Here is a 26,041-nt window from a genome sequence, read left to right as displayed (position 1 = left end):
CATCACATTTGCAGCAGGCCATAACTGCAAAAGGGTGCTGTACTCAGTACTAAAGATGCTTGTCATGAAGGGGTTGAATAATTTCGAGACTGTAGCAGTCATTACAAGATGCATTTGGTGTTGAATGTGGAGACACCACTGTAATATTAGCTGTGTTAAGCTATTTAAATTATTCTCATTTGATGTGCTTATTGCATTACTGCTGAAAGTAAATTTGTAAATTTTGCCAATAAACCTAACTTGCAATGTGTTTTGAATAATTTTGAGTGCAACTATATATGAGGTGGCACAACCAGTGGAACACATAATATACTGTGCATCACTCAATACTGTAACTTCAAATTGGTAAAAGATTAAATAATACATTTCAGAAATAATTTTAATAAAAACTATTCCCATTTGTGAGGCATCACCTGTGATTGTTTTATTTCCAGATAAAGCAGTTCTTTGTCTTTTCTTCCCCAACTGGAAAAAAATGAAACTTCATAAGATAAAAAACAAATCCTATATTATCTAAACCTTTTATTTTAAACAGAAGCTCTAATGTCATGTACAATACATATATGACAAATGAATTTTACAGTGTATGGCTGAGTATGTTTGAAGAAAACCCTTAATTTTTCTGTACGAGGCACAACCATTTTGTTGGGACTTCATAAGTGCATCTCTCGACTTCATCCTTATCATAGGGAATATGCCATGAAGACCCATTAGTCTGAACGATGGTATCATAAATAGGTACAACCTGAGTAAAAGATGATGAGAAAAGCTGACATTAGAATTTATTTAAGAAAGATGATTTTCAAAAAAATCAGGGTTAACACTGAAAACCATTGGTCTCCATTGAACTCTTACTTGTGGATTGCAAATAAATAATTTATTATCAGCAAAGTATTGCACTTTTGAACAAACCTAATCAATGAATATTCAAAGTATTTGAAACTAAAAGCAATTTTTAATAGCCACAAGTTCATAAATTATTAAATGATATTGAAGACAAACACATTTAAATAATATCTACAGATAGTCTAAAACAGTTTTTAAATCGCTGCATGATAAAATAAATAAATAAACTGGTTTTAATGGATACAATTAGTTGGCACATAGCTACAGGGTTTTGACTGACAATGCCTTTCTGACTGTTCACTGTCAGTTTCACCTGAAAATTGATACTCCTCCCTGGGTTATAGTTGGCCAGCACCAGCTGATGACCACGTTGCCATTTGAAGAAAAGCCGTCGCAAGCCACTGTCTTTTAGGCATGCTTTGTGATCCCTCATTAGGTCTTTACTTAGAAACCTGCAGTGGTTTCCAGAATGCAAGGTGGCATATAGCAGGAATGGGTCATCCTCTGAACTGTAGTAAATAAAGCAAAAAACACAACTTGTCACGCATTGCTGCACATTTTTAACTGTGTACACATAATGAGAGACAAATTTGACATGTGTGGTTGTACCTATCCTGCTGACGTGTGATTTGTACCTTCAACGTACTGTAAATGACGTCCGTTTATGAGAAGATACATGGGTAGCAAAACTTACTAGTCGTCAGTTTTCCAGGTCCTTTTTTTAGCATGCCTATTTTTGAATATCTAAGAATGTTATTTTTATAGAAGTTACAGTACATTTTGAGTATTGTTAACTAAGTTATGCTGATAATTATATCCCCTGCTAAAATTCTGTTTATAAATAAAATGTTTGCTTGTCTTTCAGACAGGCAGAGAATTTCAGTTAATCCTGACTTATCAACAGCTACTTTACTAAATTCTCTGACAAGCCAGATTTTAAAAGCATGTTGTTAGAAAAACAGATTTAAAGAGTCTGTTTAAAGGAAAATATCCGCAGTTATCTTGGAATTCATTAATTTAACAGAACAGATATAATAACATTGAACTTGTATTCATAGTTTTGATTTTAATTAGTATTTTTGGAGAGAAACTTCACAGAATAAATTTAGAATGTGCATATTATTGAGATAAATCATGTAGTCCATGATGATGAACAGGATCATCTCCAGACAGAGGAGCAGCTTCAGCGACAGACTGCTGTTACTGTCCTGCTCCACTGACAGACTGAAGAGATCGTTCCTTCACCACACTATGCGACTCTTCAATTCCAACTGGGGGGGGGGATAAACGTTAACATTATACAAAGTTATTGTCTGTCTGTTATACTTTCATGGTTGTCAATCTTTAATTTAATATTGTTCTTTATCAGTATGCTGCTGCTGGAGTATGTGAATTTCCCCTTGGGATTAATAAAGTACCTATCTATGATATCATTATTTGCAAGCCCTATGCTGAAAACCCCCCAAGATTATAACACCCCCCCAAATTGTTGTTACACTGGGGAATACCCATCACAAATTAAAATGTAAGTCCTTTTTTGGATTTTGATATTTATGAATGTCAGTATTAATTTACATACAGTACAGGCCAAAAGTTTGGACACACCTCCTCATTCAATGTGTTTTCTTTATTTTCATGACCATTTACATTGGTAGATTCTCACTGAAGTCATCAAAACCATAAATGAACACATGTGGAGTTATGTACTTAACAAAAAAGGTGAAATAACTGAAAACATGTTTTATATTCTAGTTTCTTCAAAATAGCCACCCTTTGCTCCGATTACTGCTTTGCACACTCTTGGCATTCTCTCGATGAGCTTCAACAGGTAGTCACCTGAAATGGTTTTCACTTCGCAGGTGTGCCTTATCAGGGTTATTTAGTGGAATTTCTTGCTTTATCAATGGGGTTGGGACCAGCAGTTGTGTTGTGCAGAAGTCAGGTTAGTTGGACGATCATTTATTTTTCAACAGGACAATGACCCCAAACACACCTCCAGGCTGTGTAAGGGCTATTTGACCAAGAAGGAGAGTGATGGAGTGCTGTAAATGGACATGAAAATAAAGAAAACACATTGAATGAGGTGGTGTGTCCAAACTTTTGGCCTGTACTGTAAATGAAAGCTTGGTAGCAACTTGAAGGTTATAGCAGTACTTTAAAGCAATTATTATTAGTAGAATCTAAACAGTATATTTTATATTCTATTACAGAAAAATACACAATATTGTTCACTTGAATAATGGAGGTACCTTTAATAAAATCTATTGAATGGGGTTTCAGTTTTTGCTGTGGTATTGAATATCATAAACTTTCAATGGTACTGGTATCATGACATCGCTAGTCCAGATGTTCAAAAGCTGATAAAAATTTGTGCACACAGTTTAAAGGTCATCATGGCTGCCAAAGCTGCATCTGCTAAATACTGACTTGTGCAACCTTTTTATGTGTGTTTTGTATTTCCAATTAATTTAGATCATTTTTCAGAGATCTGCTTTGATTTTGTCATTTAAGGGTCTTTTTATACTGATCAGTGTCAAAAGAGCCAAATTATATTGATTAAATGTTGTACAACAAATACAATGTGAAAACATCCAATATGTGAATTCTCTTTAAAAGCAGTGTATGTATAGCAACATGAGGGATGCATTTTATTTTATTTAAGTGGAAAGATAATGCTATCAGATGAACTCTCTCAGCAACAGAATTTTTCCAGCACAATAGGGCATGCGTTATTAAAAAAATAAAAGTAAATCAGTCTTTTTCAGCCTAAATTAACACAAACTACAAGGAGCAAAATATAAGCAAGATATAAATTGTAAAGGGAACACAAAGTTTAGCATTGCAGTTTTATAGTGTTTGCAAAGCCCAAGGTGCATTCTTCTATAAATGGTTAAAAACGTTTAATTTTTACTTAAATTTAAAAATTACAATAAAAAGTACTGTTTTATTAATTGGAACATTTACATTTTTTAAAATGTTTCTAAAGAAGTATTGTAAGGTATTAATGGAATTTACATATTTTCTGTGAAGAAGCAGTCAGCTTTTTGCTGAATGGTAGCCATGTTACTCCTGTCCCAGGAACGAGATGGTCTAAGCATGTGCTTTCGACCAAGGACCAGTAGGCGAAGGTTTAGTTCTGCCAGGTGAGAAACAACTTCCAAAAGCTATTTAAGAAAGAAAAAGTCACAATTACTCTAATACACAAAGCATTTACTTTTCATTGCCATTGTTAAAATCTCACTTATTTTGAATAACATTTAAAAAGGAAGAAGGAAAAAAGTACTGTATATAATTAGGTACAGGACAGTACAACATAGTAGTTAGAGTTACTGCCACATGAATCTAGCAACCAGAGTTTGAATCCCACACTTGATTGTTGTCCATGAGGAGACTACATATCCTCACTGTTTCTGCATGGGGTTTCCTCCAACATTCCCAAAAACAAGCATGTTAGGTCAACTGACAACTCTAAATTGGTCTGTCTTGTGTGAGAGGGAGTGTGTGTCACTGGAACCTACGATGGACTTGCACCCTTATCTAGGGCTGTTTGCCATCTTTAACCTAGTGCTTCCAAGATACCTAAATTGGATTAAGTGAGTTTGAGTATGTATTTATGTATGCAGACATAATGAAATATTAATAACTATGTATATAAGCAATAAGACAGTACTTCAGATACTGACAACAAGCATGCTGAATTCACCCTGGTTGATCTGGATCACATACTACCATGTTAATTCAGTTAACACAGTAATACTTGATCTGCATCCAACGAGTACACACCAAATTGCCTGTCACATGCACCAATGCACACTTAACATAATACTTTGCTTTTCAGGTGAAAACAAAACACTATTTGAATCAATCAAAATTATATTTTGTGTTGGCTAAGTGGGATCAGGTTTCATTTAACTTGTATTAATCAAGAACAATAACAAAAACACGCATCTTGTGCTAGTGAGTATGTGCATGAAAAAGCATCAAATACGAAAGGTATACTTTTTATAGTTGACTAGCCATGTTACCTGTCAAAGACAGGTAATAGAATACAATTTAAGATATTTGATATCTCTTGCCCTCTGTGTATCTTTAGCATCTTCCTTTGTATCCTTGTGAAACTGAACCTCTCTCAGTCGGTGCTCCTGTAAAGCCTGCTTCCCTGACTGACATTTTAAGGTGCCTTGCTTGCCTCTTGTCTGCTTTTATACTTTGTCTTTTAAGGCAACTCTCAGCATGCCTCCTATGCTTCTACTCCTCCTTGTACGTCACACAATTGCATTTTCTTTTTCAATTGTGTCACCAAAACCAAACTGACCAGTCAGATTTGGACTGGAAATTAACATACACCAAAGACCTAGTATTTTATTAAATAGTAGGTGCTACATATATTTTCACTACATTGTTTCATTAGGGTGTCAAGGATGCCAGGGGCGACGACCAGGCCGGGACGCCTTGACGGACCAGAAGAGGGCTTATGCCCACCTTGGACCACGTGGGGGCCGCCAGCCTGGTGGTTCTGGTGGCCACGGGTAGGGGGCTTGGAAGCCCAACCCTGTAGGGGCCCGTGGTCACCGCCAGGGGGCGCCCCGAGGCCTTGGAGACCCTGGGGGGAAGAGAAGCAGGGACACCCGGAGTGCTTCCAGGAGAACAGCCGGCACTTTCGCCACACAGGGGCGTGTTGGCGGGTGATTGCTGGGGAGCACCTGGAGCATATCCGGGTGAGGATAAAAGGGGCCGCCTCCCTTCATTCGGTGCTGGAGTCGGGTGGAAGAAGGACTAAGCAGGAGAAGAGTGTGTGGAGGCGGTCTGAAGAAGGCATTGTGTGGCCAGGACTTTGGGGGGTTTGTGTGTGCACTTTGGAACATTGTAAACAGTTGTGTAAATAAACATGTGGTGGGTGAAAAACAACATGTCTGCCTGTCTGTGCCTGGGTAACGTTCACAAGGGCTAGGCCATGAGAGTGGTGGTCCTTATTATTTCTGTAATGCATAGTTTCTTTATTTATGCAGATGTCTCACCATTTGTAAGTCAAAATGTAGGAATAATAATAACTAAAACTGAAGGAAAAATAAACTTGTCTACCATGGTCCCAAGAAAATGTGACTGTCCCATTATGCTACAGAGAACTGTATGCTTAGTTTGCATGGCATACACTCACAGCGAGTTGCATTTTTTATTACCATGGATGACTATAAACAGATATCTGCTGTCACAGACTGGTCCTGGAGTTTTCTGAGACTTTTATAGGAGAAGTTGGTTTGGGAGAGCCTAATTAATAAAGAGAGCGTCAAACGTGTGTGAAAGAAAACAGAAAAAAACAGAAAATGCTGGGTTATATTTTATAAATTGTATGCATAAAATTATTTCCTGGGAGACAGAGATTTTCTTTAGACAGCCACTTGTGACATATAATTTTCTTTTATATTTTCCAAAGCATGTATTAATGTACATACTCATGAAGACATCAGTTCTTAAAATTAATGCACTTGTTACTACTGCATTCTGTTCTAGAGATGGTATTTACAGTGCCCTCCATAATGTTTGTGACAAAGGCACATTCCTCCTTGATTTAACCCTCTGCTCAACAGTTTAAAATTACAAATCAAACAATTCAGATGTGATTAAAGTGCACATTGCAGACTTTAATTTAAAGGTATTTGCATAAATTTCGAAGACAACATGTATAAAAGACAACACTTTTTACACAGAGCCCCTCTTTTCAGGGCACCATAATGTTTAGGACAAGTGGCATCACAGGTGTGTTTCACTGCTTTATTAATCTGTTATCTTGTTGTAGGATGAACCCACGTAATTTGTTTATGCAAGACTGGTTAGTGTGGCATTGATAATGCAGTATGTCCCATATTGTATTGAGTTGATGGAGTTGTTTTGTGTCAATTAGGTACCATGTTAAATAGGAATGCAGATGTAGATGTGCCAATCACTCATTTATGATGTGAAAGTAAGGTTGTGAGAAAAGAAGAATCTTTAGTAGTGAATTAGAAAGTTTAAGAGAGCTCTGCGAATACATTTATGGAGTATGGAAAAACCAGCGTTATTAGTTTGAACAAGTACTGTATAGTGAAAGGAAGTGAATGACTGAGTGAAGAGGTGCAAGGGATGAAATAAATTTATGAACTGAAGTGGTGGGAAATTACATTATATGAGTGTCAGTTTTTTCCCTCATCAAAACCATAAAAAGAAATTAAATTAGGGAGCATCCAACAAATTTAAGTCAACTCACATAATGATCTTTTAACATGTTATAGTTTCTTCTCTAGAATTATTTTTAGGTATTGACAGTTTAGAAATGTACCCTCTGCCTATAAAAAATGCTTTAATAAACATTCTTGCAATGAAAATACCACATCTAAACATCTAGCTACACATTTTCACTTTACAATAATGCAAATGTACTTTTCAACAGGCCCTTTAAAAATGCTGCTGAAATATGTGTGTCAAAATCCTACTTGCTCCTCCATTTTGTATTTATTGTATGATATGCACAAAGATACGATAATTCAGTTTTACATAAATGCAGATACTAGTAACCACAAATTTGCCTACAATGCAAATGAATGGCAGCACTACAATGAAATCAAAATTTCATCCAAGTATTGGTAAATAAGAGGAACATCACCTCACTTGCGCTCAGGCCAAACATTAATATATTACAGTTATGTTTATTTTTGAAATATAAATGTAACAGTGTTGCTTGCCTCTTTAAATTTTAAGAGTTTGAAAGGGGATTTCCTTCTTATAAGGAAGTGGGTTGGGCCACATGTTGCATTCCAGTTGACTTTTGCAAAAGAAAGGAAGAAATGAAATGTGTATTTTACTAAACTTTGCTCACAAGAGGAAGTGTGATAGCGTAGGAGGTATAGTTATTCTTATTTTAAAATGAAAAATCAATTTTTAACCTCCAAACTCTGACTCCTCCACAGTCCCTTCAAATATTATTAAAAAAAGAAAAACAAATGTATGATTACAAGACTGAAACTGTTAAGCTTTGATACTGAAGGCAGTTGTTTTTTTTAAATAAAATTAGAACATTTTTATACCATTTAATCAAAGCATAATTGAGATGTTTAAAAAAAATCAGTTTACTCTGAAGGTTTGAAACTTAATAGCAGGGTGCAATAACATTTCTAATTAAATCTGAACTTTGGAAGTCAAAGAAATATCTTGCATTAGGAAAATAATCATGAAAAGCTTTCACTGACATTTATAAAATATACTTTTTGACCATAACTTTTACTGAAAAAAAATGTCAATCAATATTCCAACAATCAGTGTGCAAGTTAAAATCAAAAGCACTTTCCTTTGAACATTTAGAATGCAGATACAAGCACAATAAACTATGCAATATAAAATATATTTAGTAGTAGTGTTTTTTTATATATTTTACATTAAATTTACTTAAATGAACTGCATACAATTCAGGTTTCTTCAAGTTTTTATAATAAATTCAGGGCTACATTTCATCATAGGGTTCAAGTACTGTGATATGCTACAGGTGAAAGAAAGGTAACCAGGATACATTTCAAGCATATAATGTCTGGTAGGCTTTTCGTTTTTGCTTATTCACTATGAGGAACTGTTGCTATTTGGAAAGCTTTCTTTATCACCTGGGAAATTACCCGTGCTTGCAGCCTCTTGTTCGTCAGCTATGTTCTCACATGCATTTACAAGTTATAACTAATTTCAAAATACTATGCTGTGCAACTTCTCATAATAAAACAATCAAGAGAAAACCATAGGTTGCCTTTTTCACATTTTCTTTTAAAATCACTTATCAACTGCACAGATTCATTTATCCATAGAATAAACTATAATTCACTGGAATAGCTAAATTAGGGCCCATTTAAAGCTCATCATGGCATTACACTGCCTGTAATTATTAGATGAAGACCAGGTTATCAGTTAATCTCTACAGTTTTGTATTTGTCAGCATGTGAACTATACATTAGAGTCACACTTGATTAAATAAATCAAATGTATATAACGCTTGGGAACAAAAGTTTTAATATATAGCACATTTTTTTCTTGATGATGGTGCAACTTTACCAAATGTTACATATTTTTAGTGCCCTAACATTCACCAAGTCTGAAACAGAGGTAGGGGAGGCACGGTGGTGCAGTGGGTAGCACTGCTGCCTCGCAGTTAGGAGACCCAAGTTTGCTTCCCGTGTCCTCCCTGCATGGAGTTTGCATGTTCTCCCCGTGTCTGTGTGGGTTTCCTCCCACAGTCCAAAGACATGCAGGTTTAGGTGCATTGGCGATTCTAAATTGTCTCTAGTGTGTGGATGTGTGTGTGTGTGTGTGCACGCGCCCAGCGGTGGGCTGGCACCCTGCCCAGGGTTTGTTTTCTGCCTTGCGCCCTGTGTTGGCTGGGATTGGCTCCAGCAGACACCTGTGACCCTGTGTTAGGATATAGCGGGTTGGACGATGGATGGATGGCTGAAACAAAAGTAGTTACTTTGGAGAGGAGAGGTAGCAGCACCAACCACTGTTACACCATGCCACCTGATATTTAGACAAACAAGATAAATTAAATGCAGGACTGTCCTCTGTTTATGTAAATGGCTGGATAAAAAAACAACAGCTACAGTGTCTGGTATAGGATTAACAAGAGAACATTTAGTGAATATAAAGAAACATTAACAACTGTATGGTGCATCAAATGAATATTCACACTTCAAACAAGCATGTGACAGTGTACAAAGGTCAGATTTCTTAAGTAGAGGTCAAAGTATACACCACCACAAAACAGAAAAGAAAGCATCTTTAAAGTTCACTCTAAGGAGATTGTGTTTCTGAAAGAGTTTTTAAACCCTCATACTTAAAAAAATGTAAACCCTTTGAAAAGGAACTCTGTTTATAGACTACCTATAGACTACCATTGGTCCTTCTTGATGGGACCTATATACAGTAAACATGTGAAAAAGATGTGGACACCCTGTGAGCATTGACCCAAACCCAGAATGACTCAGATGAAACATTAATTACTTTAACAAATAAAAAAATAATAATTGTTAGAGAATACGTGTACTGTACAATGCACTCAGGTGATGCTTACATCTGACATCCGGCGCCGCCACAAGTGGCAGCCATTCTAGCAGCTCCGTGTATGACTTTATCTTTCTACTTTTTTCCCCTATTTTTCTCTATTTCACTGATCGCTCCTACCACTTTCTTTTATGTGGACTCGTTCCCTGGACACTTTTTACTACTTTTACTACTTGTGAATTTCCCCTTGGGATTAATAAAGTATCTATCTATTGCAAAAATGCAGAGGAAAAAATGTTATTAAAACAAAATATATTGTTGGCCAGTATTTGTGTGTGTCCTGTGAAGGACTGCCATGCAATCCTTGGTTGATTTCTGTCTTGTGCTCATTGTTGCTAGAATGGACAATTTAGTTAGTCCTTGGATATGTGAAAGCCTACATTTTCCATTGCTGCAAAAGAACAAATTAGAAGATTATAAAACCTGGCTGATTTGCTTTAGGAAAAGGAAGTTTGACTATTTCCCTAGAAGTATCACATAAGAAACCATCATGCTATGTCTCAATTTTATTAACAGGAGTCCTCACGTTAACTCCTGCCATATACATTTTGAGAGAGAAAAGTTATACTGCTGACAGATGACAGGGACTTATTCATCCTGGGGATTTTTAAAACTGCGCCTGCATGATACCTCACCACTCAATCCCACATGGTTTACAGATGCCTCTCCCTCTCTCTGCCACACATTTACTAAGATGGATTTTTTTGATTTTCTTAATATGCTAACAAAAAGTCCCCTTTTTCATGGGGATGTACCTATGCTTTCTTGAAAAATATGGATAAAGCAACAAAGCAGAGCAGAAAAAACAGCAGCACCCACCAGATAACTTGAATCTTTAAAATTTTACATTCCACAAAGTAACTAATTTATGTTGTTTATATTAATTGTAAAGGGATGCAAACACTACATTCATAGATTTTTCCCAAACACATGCATGTCTATTTGAACTGTTGCCTTCAAACTGGTCGTGCGTAAGTAATTGTAGGCGAGTGCATGAGTGACCCTTGTGATGCACTCATTTCTTGTCCAGGTTTGGTACCAGCCTTACACCAAATGCTGCTGGAGGTGGTTCTGGCCACCACCACCTTGAGTTGGATTAATAAGGTTTGAAAGTGGATGGGATTTTGTATCAAAACATTTCGCATTACTGCCCCCATGTACAAAATTTGGCAACATTTTTAGCACTGATTCAAAGCCCACAAGAATAAATTTCAATTTGACTATTTAAAATATTATAAAGATACAAAAAATATTTTGTCTTTATTAATTCATTATAAATGAAAATACACTAGAAATTGATAATAAACAGCTAAACATTCTCCAAATGTGCACAATTTCAGAAAACTATGCTGTCATTAATTTGCCTCTAGAGCAGTAGTAGTTATTAAGCGCTGAGCACAGTGGCTCAGTGGTCAGCGTGGCTGCCTCACAGCTCTAGCTCTCTAAATCCTGACCCTGGCACTGACTATGTGGAGTACGTACACTTCCTTGTTGACCAAGTGAGTGTCTCTGAAGGACTCTTGTTTCCTCCTAAACATGCAAGAAGGTGGAGATTAGGATGTCCAATGACTCTAAATTAGCCTGGCATAAACTCTACACAAACAGTGACTGGGTGGAAAGCTGAATCCAGTTCTCTAGAGCTGTAAGACAGCAACGCTGATCACTGTGTTACACCAATATTCCTTAAACATATTAATAACCACTTATGGGAAAGGTATCAAAAAAATTTTGCAAGTACAAGTGGCTGTATCAAAGCGCAGTCATCAAAAAATAAGCGTTAAACTCCATAAAAAAGTGAGGGAAAATAAGCGTAAATGAATAACTCGAGTGAATCAAACAAATGCAATTTTAATAATGAAAAAAGAAAGACTCCATAGTTAGTCATATTATGATATCTGGTGGAAAGAAGAAATCCCCTTAATACTCTGTCCACGCTTCTGAAACAAACTTTGTGGGTGTGCCCTGCAAAACTGCTGCTTCCTGTTCCACATAATGGTGGCGGCAGCGGCAGCTGCTGCTGCAAAGATGAGCACAAATTTATCACTACATGCTTTTGAGAGACAGCCCACGCTAACTTTATTTGACCACAGCTGCTTGAAATGGGACTTTCTTCAGTATACTTTTCAGTTAGTTGAGCCATATGACCATTTAGAAAACCCACCACTAGCCCACTACTCTAGTAACTTGACTATTTTGTTAGAAACATTTATTTCAAAAAAAGATGTAGCAGTGAAGACAACTGTCATCTTCAAAACTAGGCAGGAGTGCAAAGTTCATTAGAAACCACAGACATTACACTAATACTGTTTACTTCTGGGGGTGAGAAATGGACCAACAATGTAAAAAATGCAGAGATTATTTTATGTACTGTTTAATTAGCCATTTAAATAAACAAGATTTTATTTTTTCAGAATTTACATAGATATAAATACAATATATATGCAGAGGACTGCCTGTGATTTTTCCCAGTGGCCAGTGGTTTTTACCTTTTGCCACAAATATGTAAGACACCAATGCAAGTCACAAAATATTCTGTCAATATGGACAACCTTCAACAAATATAAAATGAAAAGCACAATGATTTAGAATTAGTTAGAAATTGGAAAAAAACGTATAAACTTTATTGACAACAACACATAAATCTATCAGTCCATAGCAGTTGGATGTAACAGGTTTTCTAGAACATTCAAAGTTAATTAACTAATGTGAGCAATATTTGACATGGTGCATCACAAGGGCATCATGCAAAAATGATTATTATAATTAGAAAATACTAATTTAACAGGAATTTAAAAGAAAACTATGACCCAGTCTCTATTAGGAATGTGTGAATACTTATAAAATGTAATGCACTCTAGTCATATGACAGCAAAAATCAAGGGTCCCAATAAACAAACAAAAAAAGTACAATTGAAATATGTGTTAAACATTTGTTTAGCTGGGCTGTATGAAAGTGTGCCATCTAGAAGCAATGGCTATCAAAATGTGCAGAATCATTGGGCCAAAGCTTGCAGTAAAAGGAATGGTGCTTAGCTGCTTCTCTACTAATTACCTGGAAAAGAGATTATTTTTCATTTTAGTAGGCGCAAGGAAGAGTCCATTACATGTCAGTCAAGTGTGTGACACATTTTCATGTCCTAATTCTACAATACAGAATTGACAATCAGTCTTTCAGCATGTCTTTGGATGGTGGAAGGAAATCATACACCAAGGAGGAAACCCACAAGGCCACAAGTCTGAGAATATATTCTGTGGACAGATGAGACAAAAGTGGAACTTTTTCGGTGACATGAATCCTGTTGTTTCTGACAAGAACCAAACACAGCATCACACCCACCAGCAAACATGGAAGTGGTACTGTGTTGCTTTGCTGAATTAGGACCTGGATAATTTACTATAACAGAAGGACACTGAACTGAAAATATTTATGCACACACTCACTGAGCAAATTCATTGGAACACTATACTAATACAGAGTATGGCCTCCTTTAGCTCTGAAAACAGCCTTAATTCTTCATGGCATGAATTACACAAGATAATGGAAACATTCCTTTGAGATTCTGGTTCATGTTGACATGACTACATCATGCAAAACATTAAGTGCTGTCAGCTACACATTGATGCTGTGAATCTCCTATCTTACCACATTACAAAGGTTTTTTTGGATTCAGATCCAGTGATTGGGAAAACATATGAAGAACACTGAACTCATTATCATGGTCAGAAAACCAGTTTGAAAGAACATTTCCTTTGTGGTATGATGCATTATCATGCTGGAGGTAGCCAATAGAAGATGGGTCAATTGTGGTCATGAAGGAATGCATATTGTCTATAACAATACTCCTATAGGCTGTGGCATTCAAGCAATGTTTGATTGGTATTAATGGGTGCAAAATGTGCCAAGAAAACATTCCCCACACCATAACACAACCAGAACCAGTCTGAACAGTTGACACTAGGCAGGCTAGTTCCATGGATTCATGCTGCTGGTGCCAAATGTTGACCTTATCATCTGTTTGCCTCAGCAAACATTGAGATTCATCATACCAAGCTACATTTTCCAGTATTCAGCTGCCCACTTTTGGAGAGCCTGTGCCCACTGTAGCCTCAGCTTTCAGTTCTTTAGTACTGACAAGAGTGGAATCCAAACTCAAGGATTAACGTGTTGTGCATTCTGAGATGATTTTCTGCTCACCACAGTCGCACAGGATGGCTATTTAAGTTACTGTAGCCTTTCTGTCAGCTCAAACCACTCTCTCTGGTCATTCTCCTCTGACCACGTTCAAGATTTTTTCTTCGGCAGAACTGACACTCACTTGGTGTTTTTTTGTTTTTCACACCATTCTGAGTAAACTCTAGAGACTACTGTTCATGAAAATCCCAGGAGATCGTCAGTTACAGAAATACTTAAACCCGCCTATCTGGTACAAACAATCATAGCCAAAATCACTGAGATCGCATTTTTCCCTATTCTGGTGTTTGCTGTGAACTTTAGCTGAAGGTCTTGACCTATTTCTGCATAATTTTATGCAGTACCCTGCTGCCACGTGATTGGCTGATTAGATGACTACTGTACTTGGAAAAACCAGGTGTAAAAAAATTCCTACTGATTTGCTCACTGAGTGTATATGTTACGGCCAAAACCCGAAATCGGTCAAAGTGGGAAGTGTCCGGCAAAATTGGGAATTAGCCAATGCCCAGCCTTTTCCTCAATTTTGGGATTTGGCCAGCCAGTTTGCGAAATGGCATGGTGCGTTCGGCCAAAGTTGGAAGAAAAAAGGCACGAGCATCAATTTGTTGCACACTTAGTACAACTGCATCAAGTATAGCCTTGGCCGCCAGTTGGTGATTGGGAAGACGCAACGGTTTGTAGTGATTTTTCTTCTGTGCCTATGGATTCCAGTGTGAGCAGTTTCTCGTGCAGAATGGCAAACTCACTTCTGAATCTGCATCTGAAAGTTTTTAAGCGTGTTCGCACCATGAGCGGACAGTCTTAACATTATCACATCGGATTTTGGCCAGGGAGCTCTCGCCACTTTGTGAAATGGCCGGCCAAAGTAGCATATACACTGGTCATTTCTAGTAATTCGGACTTTGGCCACACCTCAGCGAAAATGTGAAATGGCCGGGCAATTCAGGAACTGGTAGAACTTCGGGTTTTGGCCGTAACATATATACACACATACAGAAATACATATATGTCCAAAAAAAAAAAATCTGACAATGAGAGTACTACAAAAAAGTAAATTTATAGATTGGGTTTTAAAGATCACAAAATTAAACAGTTTATTAAAGAATGTTATTCTGAAGGCATTTTTATAAAAAAAAAATTCAGACTTACTCAACAAAAGTGAACAGTATTCATTTTTACTGCAGTTTCAGTTTGTAAAACCTCACCTCTGCTGAAATTGCACATATTTCCAGAGCTAAAATAAACTGATAAACTCTTGGAAATGAGCATATATTAAATAAATAATAATTTTGCACCTATTTCAGACGTGAACAAAATTAATTTTGAAGATCATCTCTTCAAGTTCCTCCTCTCTACTTAAGCAGATTCTTATCAATTACTGAAAGATGTGCATAGCTTCCCTATTCTTTCTTTACATGGCACCCACTTCACAGCGAGTTTTAAAAACGGTTTTAAAAATACTGAATATATTTTATTTACCTGATTGTTTTCTCTCTCTCTGCAATATTGTTAGAAATTTACATTTTAATTTTTATTTTCAGATACATGTCTTTAATTATACCGTATATAAATTGAAACCTTATTTAAAATTTTGATTGATAAATGACTGGACACAACAAATGAAGTACTGTCAGATTATCAAATAAAAATGTACCATGTAGTTAGGGTATAGTTAACTATGAAAGATGAATCAGAAGTGGATATACAGACACAGACATGTGTACTAAAGTAAACTATGAACCTTTGTTATGTTTTTGTATTTTAGCTCTAGGAAGCTTAACAGCAAATATTCTACGCACAATAATGTGAAAAAATCAAAGCTATAATAATTACTTCATATTTTGCCTAGGAGTAATTATAATCAGATAAGTAAGGTGTGATAATCAGCTAAGGTGCAGATTTCTAACACAGTGCAAATTCTTGCATGGTTCTAGCTATCTTAAATAACCTGCCAGCGCTCCAAATATAAGAGGATTCAGATGAGCAAATATGTACCCATGTTTCACCTTGAGGTAAATAAAGTTTACCATTAATGGGCCATCACTGTGAAGGGGCTATCTGGTGCTTAAGTGATAGTACCTTAAAGAAATCAGACATTTTATATCTTCAACTGTCTTTATAACTCCTGACTCTTTATTTTATACTGCTAAGCACAAAGCCACACTAGAAAAAAAGCACTGGTTTAAAAAATCATCCCGAAATGGATATGAAATGAGATCACATAAGATTATCTATCTATTACTCTCGCTGTACATTTTAGCAGAAGTTCCTAAACCTTTATAGCAACTGTACTCAAAGGATGAACTTGCTTAACTGTTTGTTGATGACAGCTACATTTTTTTAAACAATGAAAAAAATTAAAAAATGTTTATCTTCCTTCTCTTTATCCATCTCTCTTAAAGAAGAGCTAAAATGTAGTATCGCTATTGAATTTTAGTCAAATGTGCAATTTGGGACTGGTTGAACTCCAGAACTTATCAGGCACTCCATGACAATAATCAATGCAGACTAAAGTGCCATCACTCCCTGCCTTTAGCAGCACTCCCAAATAAATTAATCAGTTATATGGCCATAAAGGAACGTACATAATCAACAACAATATTTAGGTACACTTTGGCATTCAAACAAAGCATGGCTGAGCTGGTAACAAAATGCATAATAACTGCCAAGAAAGTAAAATTACACTGCCTCCTCTAGCCAATACCATTGACAGAAGGCAGGGTAAATGCCTGTTTCACGTCAAAATCTGCATGTTGCAGCAGAAATCAATACTCATCAGATCCGATCATTTTTTTTTCAGTCTTCAACTGTCCAGTTTTAGAGTTGACATGCTCACTGTAGCCTCATCTTCCTGTTTATTTTTTTTATAGAAGTTGAGACAACATGGGACCTGGTGTGGTCTTCTACTGCTATAGTGCACATTCAGACATACTCCAGTGCACACCACTGTTGTAATGAGCTATTATTTGATTATTTGTGGTGTTTCTGTTACCACAAAAGAGCCTGAACATTCTCCCTAGACATCTGCCTTTAACAAACTGTTGTTACCAGCAAATCTTCTACTCAGTTTGTTGCTGTTTGATTATAACATTGAATTCTATAAACCCTTAATTACTATAGTAATTGAAAAGCCCGGGTGGAAAGCTGTTTCTGGTGATAGAACCACCATGTCTGGCATCAATAATCATACCACTGTGGAAGTCTCATACATTATGGGTCTTGGCCATTCTACTACTTGATTGAACAAAAAGTAAACATCCCCACTGTGTCTGCTTGCTGTAGATTCGGAGTTGTACCCACATGATTAGATTTTTGGAGGAGAAGTATATTTGTGTTAACAAGCAGGTGCACTAAAACATGGTGTGTACATGACGGTAAACTAAATACACTTGTTATGAAGTTTACTATTAAAATACAAAATCAAAATAGATTGTATATTTATCCTAAAGCAAACTGTATAGTATATGTCATGAAATAACGATTCTAGATTTGAAATATAGGTTGCCTCATATACAATATTCAGTATTATTTCTTGGAGGTTTTCATAAGAGTGTGGTGGTTAGGGCTGTAATCTGACAACTCCAGGAGAGTAATTTCAAATTCTGGGACTGCATATGTATGATTTTTTTTTTTTTTTAATGAGCTACTAAGTATTACATTCACATTACAAAGGCACATGTTAGTTTAAATGGTGATTTTAAAGTGGATGGTGTGAATAAGTTTGGATGAGTGTATGAATATGTCCCACATTAATGCACTGGCATTCTAGTAGTGCAATCAATCAGGGATAATCTTTGGCTTCCTATGGCCACAAACCTGCATAGAGAGGATTCAGAAAGTAAAGAGACAGATGTATTTATAGTATCTTGCATAAGAAAGGGCCCGAGTTGCCTGGAAAGTGTGCATATTGTAATATTTCTAGTTAGCCAATAAAAGGTATCATTTTGCTTAACTTCTCATTACATCCATAATGGCTAACACGGCACAACACCCTAGTGCTATAGTAGCTTACACTAAGATATAATCTGAAAGTATAACACTACAAGAACACTTACATATTAGTAATGTAGAAACTAATTTGGATATATTATAAACCCAATGATACTCCTTTACAATTTCCATTGCTGTAAATTACTTAAACAAATAATGTCTTACATTTGTTGCATACCAAATAGTGACTCCCATAATAACTGGTTTCTTAATTATCTTGACACATGAAAGTCATATAAAGAATCAATTAATATTAAAAACTCATCTGTAAATGTAAACTAGGAGATACAGAACTGCTTCCACATAATGATAAACAAATGGATTGTTTGTCAAAAGTGGTCACAATCTAGATCAATCATTTAAATTTATTACATATTATCTGTTCAAAGGTCTGCTTGGTGTGAAACAAGAAAATAAAAATAAAAAAACACTAATAACATGTTCTTATTAAAAACCTCCCTTTTAAACTTACCTCTCAAGCACATAAAACACAACGAAAATGTCAAGTGACCTAACTGTTGTGTTCAAATGTTCTGCTCTTTGTGCATTTTTTGAACTTGCTTGCCTGCATTCGCAAGTAAAGATTTAAAAGCTGCAATGCTAAACCGCTATTTCAAGCTATATTTGCCATGTTTACAGTCCTCGAAGTTCAACTATATAATACAGTACTAATCTATTTTTAGTTACTAAGTAATGTAAGAACATTGTATTTAAAAAGTATTCAGACTCAAAACTATTTTCATGTTTCATTGTCTCAGATTTCAAACTTTGAATATATTATCGTAAAAATGTTTTAAGCACATCTACAAAAACATCATGCCAAATCAAAAGAAACAAACACATTTAAAAAATTGCTAAAAAAGAAAACTCTAAATTTTAAGATTTTAAAAGTATTCCTACCAGAGGTAAATATAAGGCAAACTCTGCTCAGGCGCAAAGTATCACTTTACCATCTCACACAATTTGTTGATAATCTCTGAGAGTGTAGGAAATCAATGGATCATCTGTTTTCAATTAATTTAGGAAGATAAATTCCATCCAACACTGTGACCCAACAGTATGGTAAAAATTTCCACAAGGCAAACCAAAATAAGGACAAACAAACCTTCAAAACAAATCAGGCATATCATTATTGAGAAGCACTGATCTAGGGAAGGATACCCTACCAGATATTAAGCTAAAGATACTGAAAAAACCTCGGTAAACAGTGTTGTCCATCAAACAGAACTGGAAAAACTGTTAAACATCAGCCATACTGCCAAGGTCAGTCTGAACTTCAGTCACTGAACGACAGTGGCACTTGTCAGATAGGCTACTGTGATGCCGTTGCTTTGATTGAACCATAAAAGTCAGTGAATGTGATTGAGTAAAAGATGTACACAGTCATGACTAAAAAATGTCTTAGAATATACAGCAAAGATGTGTCAGAAAGTATTTTGGTCTGTTAAGACTAAGGTGGAACTTTTTGTTTTGAACAGTAAGCAGTATGTGTAGTGTAAACACAACACTGTACAACAGTCAAGTAACACCATACCCACCATGAAATAAGGTTGTGGCAGCATCATGCTGTGGAAATGCTTTTCACTAGTAGGGAATAGCAATCCTTTGAGGACTGAAGGTAAAACAAATGCTGTAAAATAAAGGATGATAGAAATGGAAAGCCTGCTCCATTCTGACACAAGGTTTAAAGTGGAGTGGAAGTTTGTCTTTCAACAACACAATGACCAATACCCATTGTATATGATGGATGGATGGATGGATGGATAGATAGATCGATAGATCTTTATTTGTTCACTTGTTCATTGCCCTTACATCTAATTAACCTATCAATCTATCTGTCCACCCATCCAGTATCTGAATGAGTTTATATTTTTTGCAGAATAGTAGGAAGCCAAAACCTACTTCAGCAGCTTTGAGTACAAGGCAGGAGTCAACCATTAACATGATACTAGTGTACTGGTAGATACACCTACATAGCTTCACACAAACACAAATTAAAAGACACTGATACCGAGATGGTTAAAATGCATGAATTTGGGATGTAGGAGAGTCCCAGGTGAAAACCAAAGGAGAAAGGAAGAGAACATAGAGATCCTACATAGACATTGCCTAGGCTGTGATTTAAATGTTGGTCCCTGGTGAAGAGAATCACAAGCGCTTACTACTAATGTACTCTCCTGTCTTTATAATAATTATGTAATCGAGCTAGCATTGAGCAGTCTGTTTTACACATCTGTATGACTACAGACAGAAATATTCAACTTTAATCTGTGTATGCCAGTGAGAAATAATATATTTAATTTATAATTCTCTGACGTTGTCGTTCTTTTGAAAATTCAGGAAGTAATCAGCATATGGTATGCATTACAGATATAAACAGACAGTTGATACAACCTAAATAACAGAAACTAGGAGTTTTATTATAAATTACTGGCTCATTACAGTAGGGATTTACAATGGATATATTTGAATTTTCTTTTATGTCCACTATTTACTTTTTTAATGATATTCTAACCTTAAACAGGCGGCAAAATACATGCTTGTTCAAGTACTAATTGACTTTACTCTTTATATGCTGTTTGACTTTGGCAATGCTTCAGCAGAAAATCTAAAAATACTCAAATTTCCTCCACAGGATACTGATGTGGTAAAAGTGCTCAGCTTGCCCGACTTTTCAAAGCAGAGGCTGTAAAGTTCACTAAGCACCCACCTTTTTACCCAAGGTCAGATCAACAAGATTCCACCTTGGGCTCTAGTCAGATGGAAAATACAATAATTACATCACAAATTCCTTTCTTAATAATGCCCTGACTTTCCAGTCATGCATTTGACTGTCACTGACACACAAATAAAATATCAGAATTGCTTACAACACAGAAATAGTGAACTCACCATGGGAATTTCAGTCACTGCAATATACCAAATACATTTACATATTTTAAACACAACAGCTCATTACCATTTCGTAAGTAATACATCATAGGTTTTTAACTGAAAAAGTAGATTAAAATGTAGATATTGTTAACAGAAAATTTAGAAATTGAATGTTTCTTTTTTTCTTATCAGAGCTGTCAGGCAATAACTTCCATGCATATTCCTTTTCCAGCAAACAGCTGCCTCCCACAGAGTTTGGAATGCTCATTTTCCCAGGCATAAAAGGAAGTATATCAACAAAGAAGTATGTAGACAATAGCGAATGCTTAATCAATGAATCTTAAATTTATAATCTAAAAATGTTTGCTGTAGAAGTCACTTCAGAACAGTGTACAACCTCTCCTTTTGTTCTTAAACTCCAGATCTCCATAGCCTTTTTCTAAAACTATTAGATTTTGTTTGACAACTATAGCCTATAACTACACTATTTTGTAGTTTCTATAATTCGTTGAATCTGATCCCAGTAATTGCATGCTTAATAGAGATATTTATCCAACACAATGTTGAATTAAGTCAACTGGTTATCCAAAGAGTAAAGCCTCAGATTAGTTACAAACTAATCTTTTTTTTAAACACAAGATTACCGATCTATCATCTTGAAAATGGATATTGTTGCAGGAAGTATACAGGAATCCCTGCCACCTCAGCAATTCCACTGTACTGTCATGAAGTGCTGCTGTAAATAAATGCACCTTTTTGACAAAGTATGGTTGTCTCCTTCGGAAGCAACCTGAGCACAAAAGAAGTACACTGTCTGAACAAACCTATAAGGAAAGCCTGCTCCATCACAGGACGAACCATGCAAGCTGTTGTGTAAAAGAGGGTGATGGAAAAATTGGATGCTATTATGAAAAATTCCCTCCATCCCCTCCAGGAGGCACTCTCTTGGAGCACTTTTAACCACAGGCTCATTCCACCATGGTGTGTCAAGAAGCACCTCTGGGAGTCTTTTCTGCCTATTGCTATCAGGCAATTCAAAGCTTCTATCTGATGTACTTGTAAAGTTTATTTTTATTTACTTAATATTCATGTATTTATTTATCTATCAATTGATTGATTGGCTATATGTTTCTGCTGCTGCTGCATGGATTTAAATGTCCCCATGGGATTAATAAAGTTTATATAATCTAATCTAAACCAAACCTTGTGATTATCCAGAAAATGTAATTGCATATGGAGATAGTTTATGCAAAGTGCTGTATACATTTTTGCATACACCTCAGTGAAAGATAAATACCTTGAAAACATATAATAAACTCCTTATAAAACATTATGTGGTGTAACATCAGTCTAGGGACTTTTCACAGTGAAGAAAGACTATTTTTACCCTGTATCACTGACATATTTTGTGGCAAGTGGCTTCCTGAGTTTTTATTTTGGTAACTGACTGCTGTTACATGCCTTCCTGTGGTTCTTTTTTAGCTGGATTCAAATTTGAGACAGAGGTGAAAGTGTAAATAGACTGTTCCTCACAGTTCATGTTTTTCAGTTCTAAATTGCAGTGCATATATGGTTAGTTTAATTTACTAAAACATATTTAAATTAACCCATCTAATATTATAAGCAAAAAAGAAACAAAATATGCCCAGCTACACATAAAAGTTTTGAAATTGTACAATTGGAAGAACCATTTATTCCACAAGACAGAACACTTTTAAATGTTCAAATATATGGTAGTATAAATTACATTGATCAAATTGGTATCATGATCTAAGAACCTGGTTTCTGTTCATTAGGGTATATAACTTTGCTGTAACACATATACTAACTATTTAATGAGTGGTATATGCCATTCCAGAACTAATCTATTTAAATGTAAAAGGTTTATTTCCCTTCAACAGAAATAACAACAAAGACTTATGCTGGTTGGTACAATGAAACTCTGTAGCCCACTTGTAGATCTTAGCAGCCATCTGCACCCAGAATACTACCTAAATACATAAACAAAAATTGTGCCTTTATTAACAAAAATATCAAAAGGAGGAGATTAATATGGGGATAATATAAAGTACAATACAGTATAAGCAGAATCAAAACAACAAACCTATGGTATTGCTTAATTGATTGTTGATCCACTTCCAGTAGGTGGTGTGGCTTGTCATCTTGACCACTACTCCATGGTAAAAAGCCGTTTCTTCTCATTTCATATTTACTTCTGGTCTCTCTCCATACCACTTGTTGAGTGGTACTTTCACTCAAAAGTATTTTTTTTATTTACTTTTTCAGTCAACATTTTGAAATTGAGCATCATTTTTAAGAAGTATTAAAATAATAACCCTATATTCTATGCCCATCGACCCAAAACCTGTCACATACAAAATGAAAAGCAACAACCAAGAACACAAAGAGCTTTGTGTGGATCAGCAAGCAACAGCACAGCATCGACCCCATTAAAGGATAAGACTGGCATTTTTCAAGTCAAAGTTATTTCTTTAAAATAATGGTATATATTAGTTTGCCACATGAAACTGAGTTTTAAAGTGAAGCACATTTCATAAATTAAAAAAAAAAACAAAAAAACTACCCAGTCTTTACAATGGAGCTTATGGATACCGGGGTCCCATTATAAAAAAATCCTTAAAAGTTGCAGAATACATCCATTTTCCACATCAAAAATGTTCTTGAGTATTGATCCACATCTTGAGGTTACACACATGTTGCAAAACAGTGTGTTCCGTTGTTTTATGAAAGTAAAAAAGCAAAAAGAAAACCATTGTAGTGAGATTGCATCATTTTAAAAGGAGACCAAATGTATGCTTCACTTTGCAGCACCCTTTTAGTCTCGGTATGTGGATTACATTTGGAAAGTCATCGCCAAGTATGCCACTGAATGTTGATAGCAAGATGTGAATTGCTGTGTGTTCTGTATACAACTTGACAGTAATAATTGAAAAAAGTCACTCAACTGCTTATATTCTTTCACAATACGGTAAATTATTTATTTTGTGAATAATTGCCGTACAGCTTACATTACAAATGCACTTACAGTTCGCTCTGGCTTTTCACAATTAAGCCTTGTTTGCTACCAATGGGAATGGCTATAGTTGCAGCCCCACCACTTTAATCTACTCACAGGTGTTAATGGGATGTCGACTTCAGCAGTGTCAGAGCCTTCACCAGCACTAACAAAGAAGGCAGCCAGAGTGATGTGTGGAAATACTTTGGCTTTGGGCAAAATGGATACAAAAAACCATAAGATATGTGGCAAGCCTTTATGCAAGATTTCCCACTGCATTGAACTGTGTTAAATTTGAATACTTTTCTTAGTATCGTTATCATAGTTTGAAATTTTGGTATCATGACAACCCTAGTTTAGAAGCAGAAAATTGAGGTGAAACAAAGGAATAAATAGTAAGAGAGAGAATGGATATATGAAAATTAGACACACAAGACCAAAACCTGAATACAGAAGTGCAGTATCAAACCATATGCATAAAGGTGCCTAGTTTGTTCAAGAAACAAAGTAACCACTACAGTCTGAGGACAATCCCAAGGCATATCACTTATGTGGGGTAGAACATAAAAAATGGGCAAACTTAAATTGGGTGTTTTGATATTTAAGATTTCTTAGTGCCATTTAAAAAAAAATTATATGAAATAGAATAAGCAGTGTAAGCAGACATTAATTCAGAGGATGGCAGGCAAGGGTAGAAGAAATTGGGACCCCACAAACTTTAAAAACATATCAAAGTTGTAAATAAATGGAAAAAGGAAGAGGAGGAGATAGAAAATGAAGATTTTAGAGACATATATGTTGAAAGGTCTGATTCATTAAACATGAAGAACTTTGCTAGCCTAGAACTAAAATATGTAGGGCTTTGTTGTGAAAAATAGGGCATGTGCCATACTGAACAAGGGCAAAGACACATGTCGACCTTAGGTCATACTTTTAGTGCTTAAGTGATTAGAGATTTTATCCCTGACAACTGAGATCTAAGTTTACCAGAGAAGGTGAGAGTGGGAATACAACTTGGGGGTTCCATATTTGACTCCAGCAGTATCCATGAGGGAGGGTCAGCAGAGGGGTACATCCATTGGCAGACTGAATACAGTGTATACTGTATACAGCCACCCAATTGTATAGCTGAAGATCTCGCAAGGAAACTTACCTCTCACCTCTGCTGTAAATCAATGTGGACTGTTTAACAGGAGGTCTTTTTTTTGTTTCAATAGAAGACATATAAAAATGACTTTACATTGGACTAGGTCTGGGTGATATGGTTAAAAAACACATCAATATTTTGCTTATATATAAAATTTATCCTGATAATTGTGATTTTCTAAGAAATAGCTTATAAACAAACTTGATTTAAAATAACCTGATAAGTAAAGAATGCACACTTTATTATATTAATAGATACGTATTGTAGACTAATGGTTTTAAAGGAACACACATATACGAGGTGTGGCAGAAAAGTAATGAGACTGGCAACACTGCAAGCGATCTGGCAACGCTGCGCTGTTGTCCTTGATAGAGCATGTGTATCAGTACCCTCCCATAGCTCAGTGCGAGTTTCAACTCCTTCCGTTAACTGCGTGATTTTTGTGACTGCTATTAGCGAAGTTGTGTTTTTGGTTGTGCGTCACGCAAAATGGAACAGCGGAATTTGGAGCAACGTTGTGCCATTAAACGGCAAGTGTGATGTTTGAAAAGTTAAAACAGGCCTATGGGGAACATTCTTTATCTCAAGCTCAAGTTTTTCGCTGGCACAAATCATTTTTGGAAGGCAGAAAACACGATGAAGATGAACACCGTTCAGGGAGGACTTCAACTTCGAAAACCAATGAAAACATCGAACGTGTGAACACTCTTGTGAGATCAGACCGTCGTTTAACATTAAGAATGTTGAGTGAACAATTAAATTTGAACAGATTTACCGTTCATCAGATTTTGACTGAACATTTGCACATGCGAAAGGTCTGTGTCAAAATGGTGCCAAAAAACTGCCCTCTCCATAACAGAATTTTTGACCTCAAAAGGCATTCCTGTGGTTCCCCAGCCCCCTTATT

General features: G+C 35.9%; 1 protein-coding gene across 3 annotated transcripts in view; it reads right to left on the bottom strand.

Annotated features, from left to right (window-relative positions):
- Nucleotides 1-26,041, bottom strand: part of LOC120518647 (protein only RNase P catalytic subunit) — a 68,284-nt gene that overhangs the window by 4,061 nt on the left and 38,182 nt on the right. Inside the window, exons 5-8 of one of the 3 annotated variants that reach the window (XR_005631268.1) lie at nt 3,862-4,010; nt 1,160-1,355; nt 582-745; nt 414-465 (exon numbers count right to left, since the gene is read on the bottom strand). Coding sequence is in view for 2 of the 3 variants with exons in the window: in XM_039741534.1 (XP_039597468.1) it covers nt 414-465; nt 639-745; nt 1,160-1,355; nt 3,862-4,010 (504 nt within the window). In the remaining variant the exon portion in view is untranslated. Of the gene's footprint in view, nt 1-413; nt 466-507; nt 746-1,159; nt 1,356-3,861; nt 4,011-26,041 lie in introns of those variants that run through there. The other 2 variants (XM_039741534.1, XM_039741535.1) reach the window with 2 other exon arrangements.

Source organism: Polypterus senegalus, chromosome 18 (assembly GCF_016835505.1).
Source record: "Polypterus senegalus isolate Bchr_013 chromosome 18, ASM1683550v1, whole genome shotgun sequence".
Taxonomy (NCBI): domain Eukaryota; kingdom Metazoa; phylum Chordata; class Cladistia; order Polypteriformes; family Polypteridae; genus Polypterus; species Polypterus senegalus.
The sequence above is the reverse complement of the archived record's forward strand: the minus strand, read 5'-3'. Positions and strand labels throughout refer to the sequence as shown.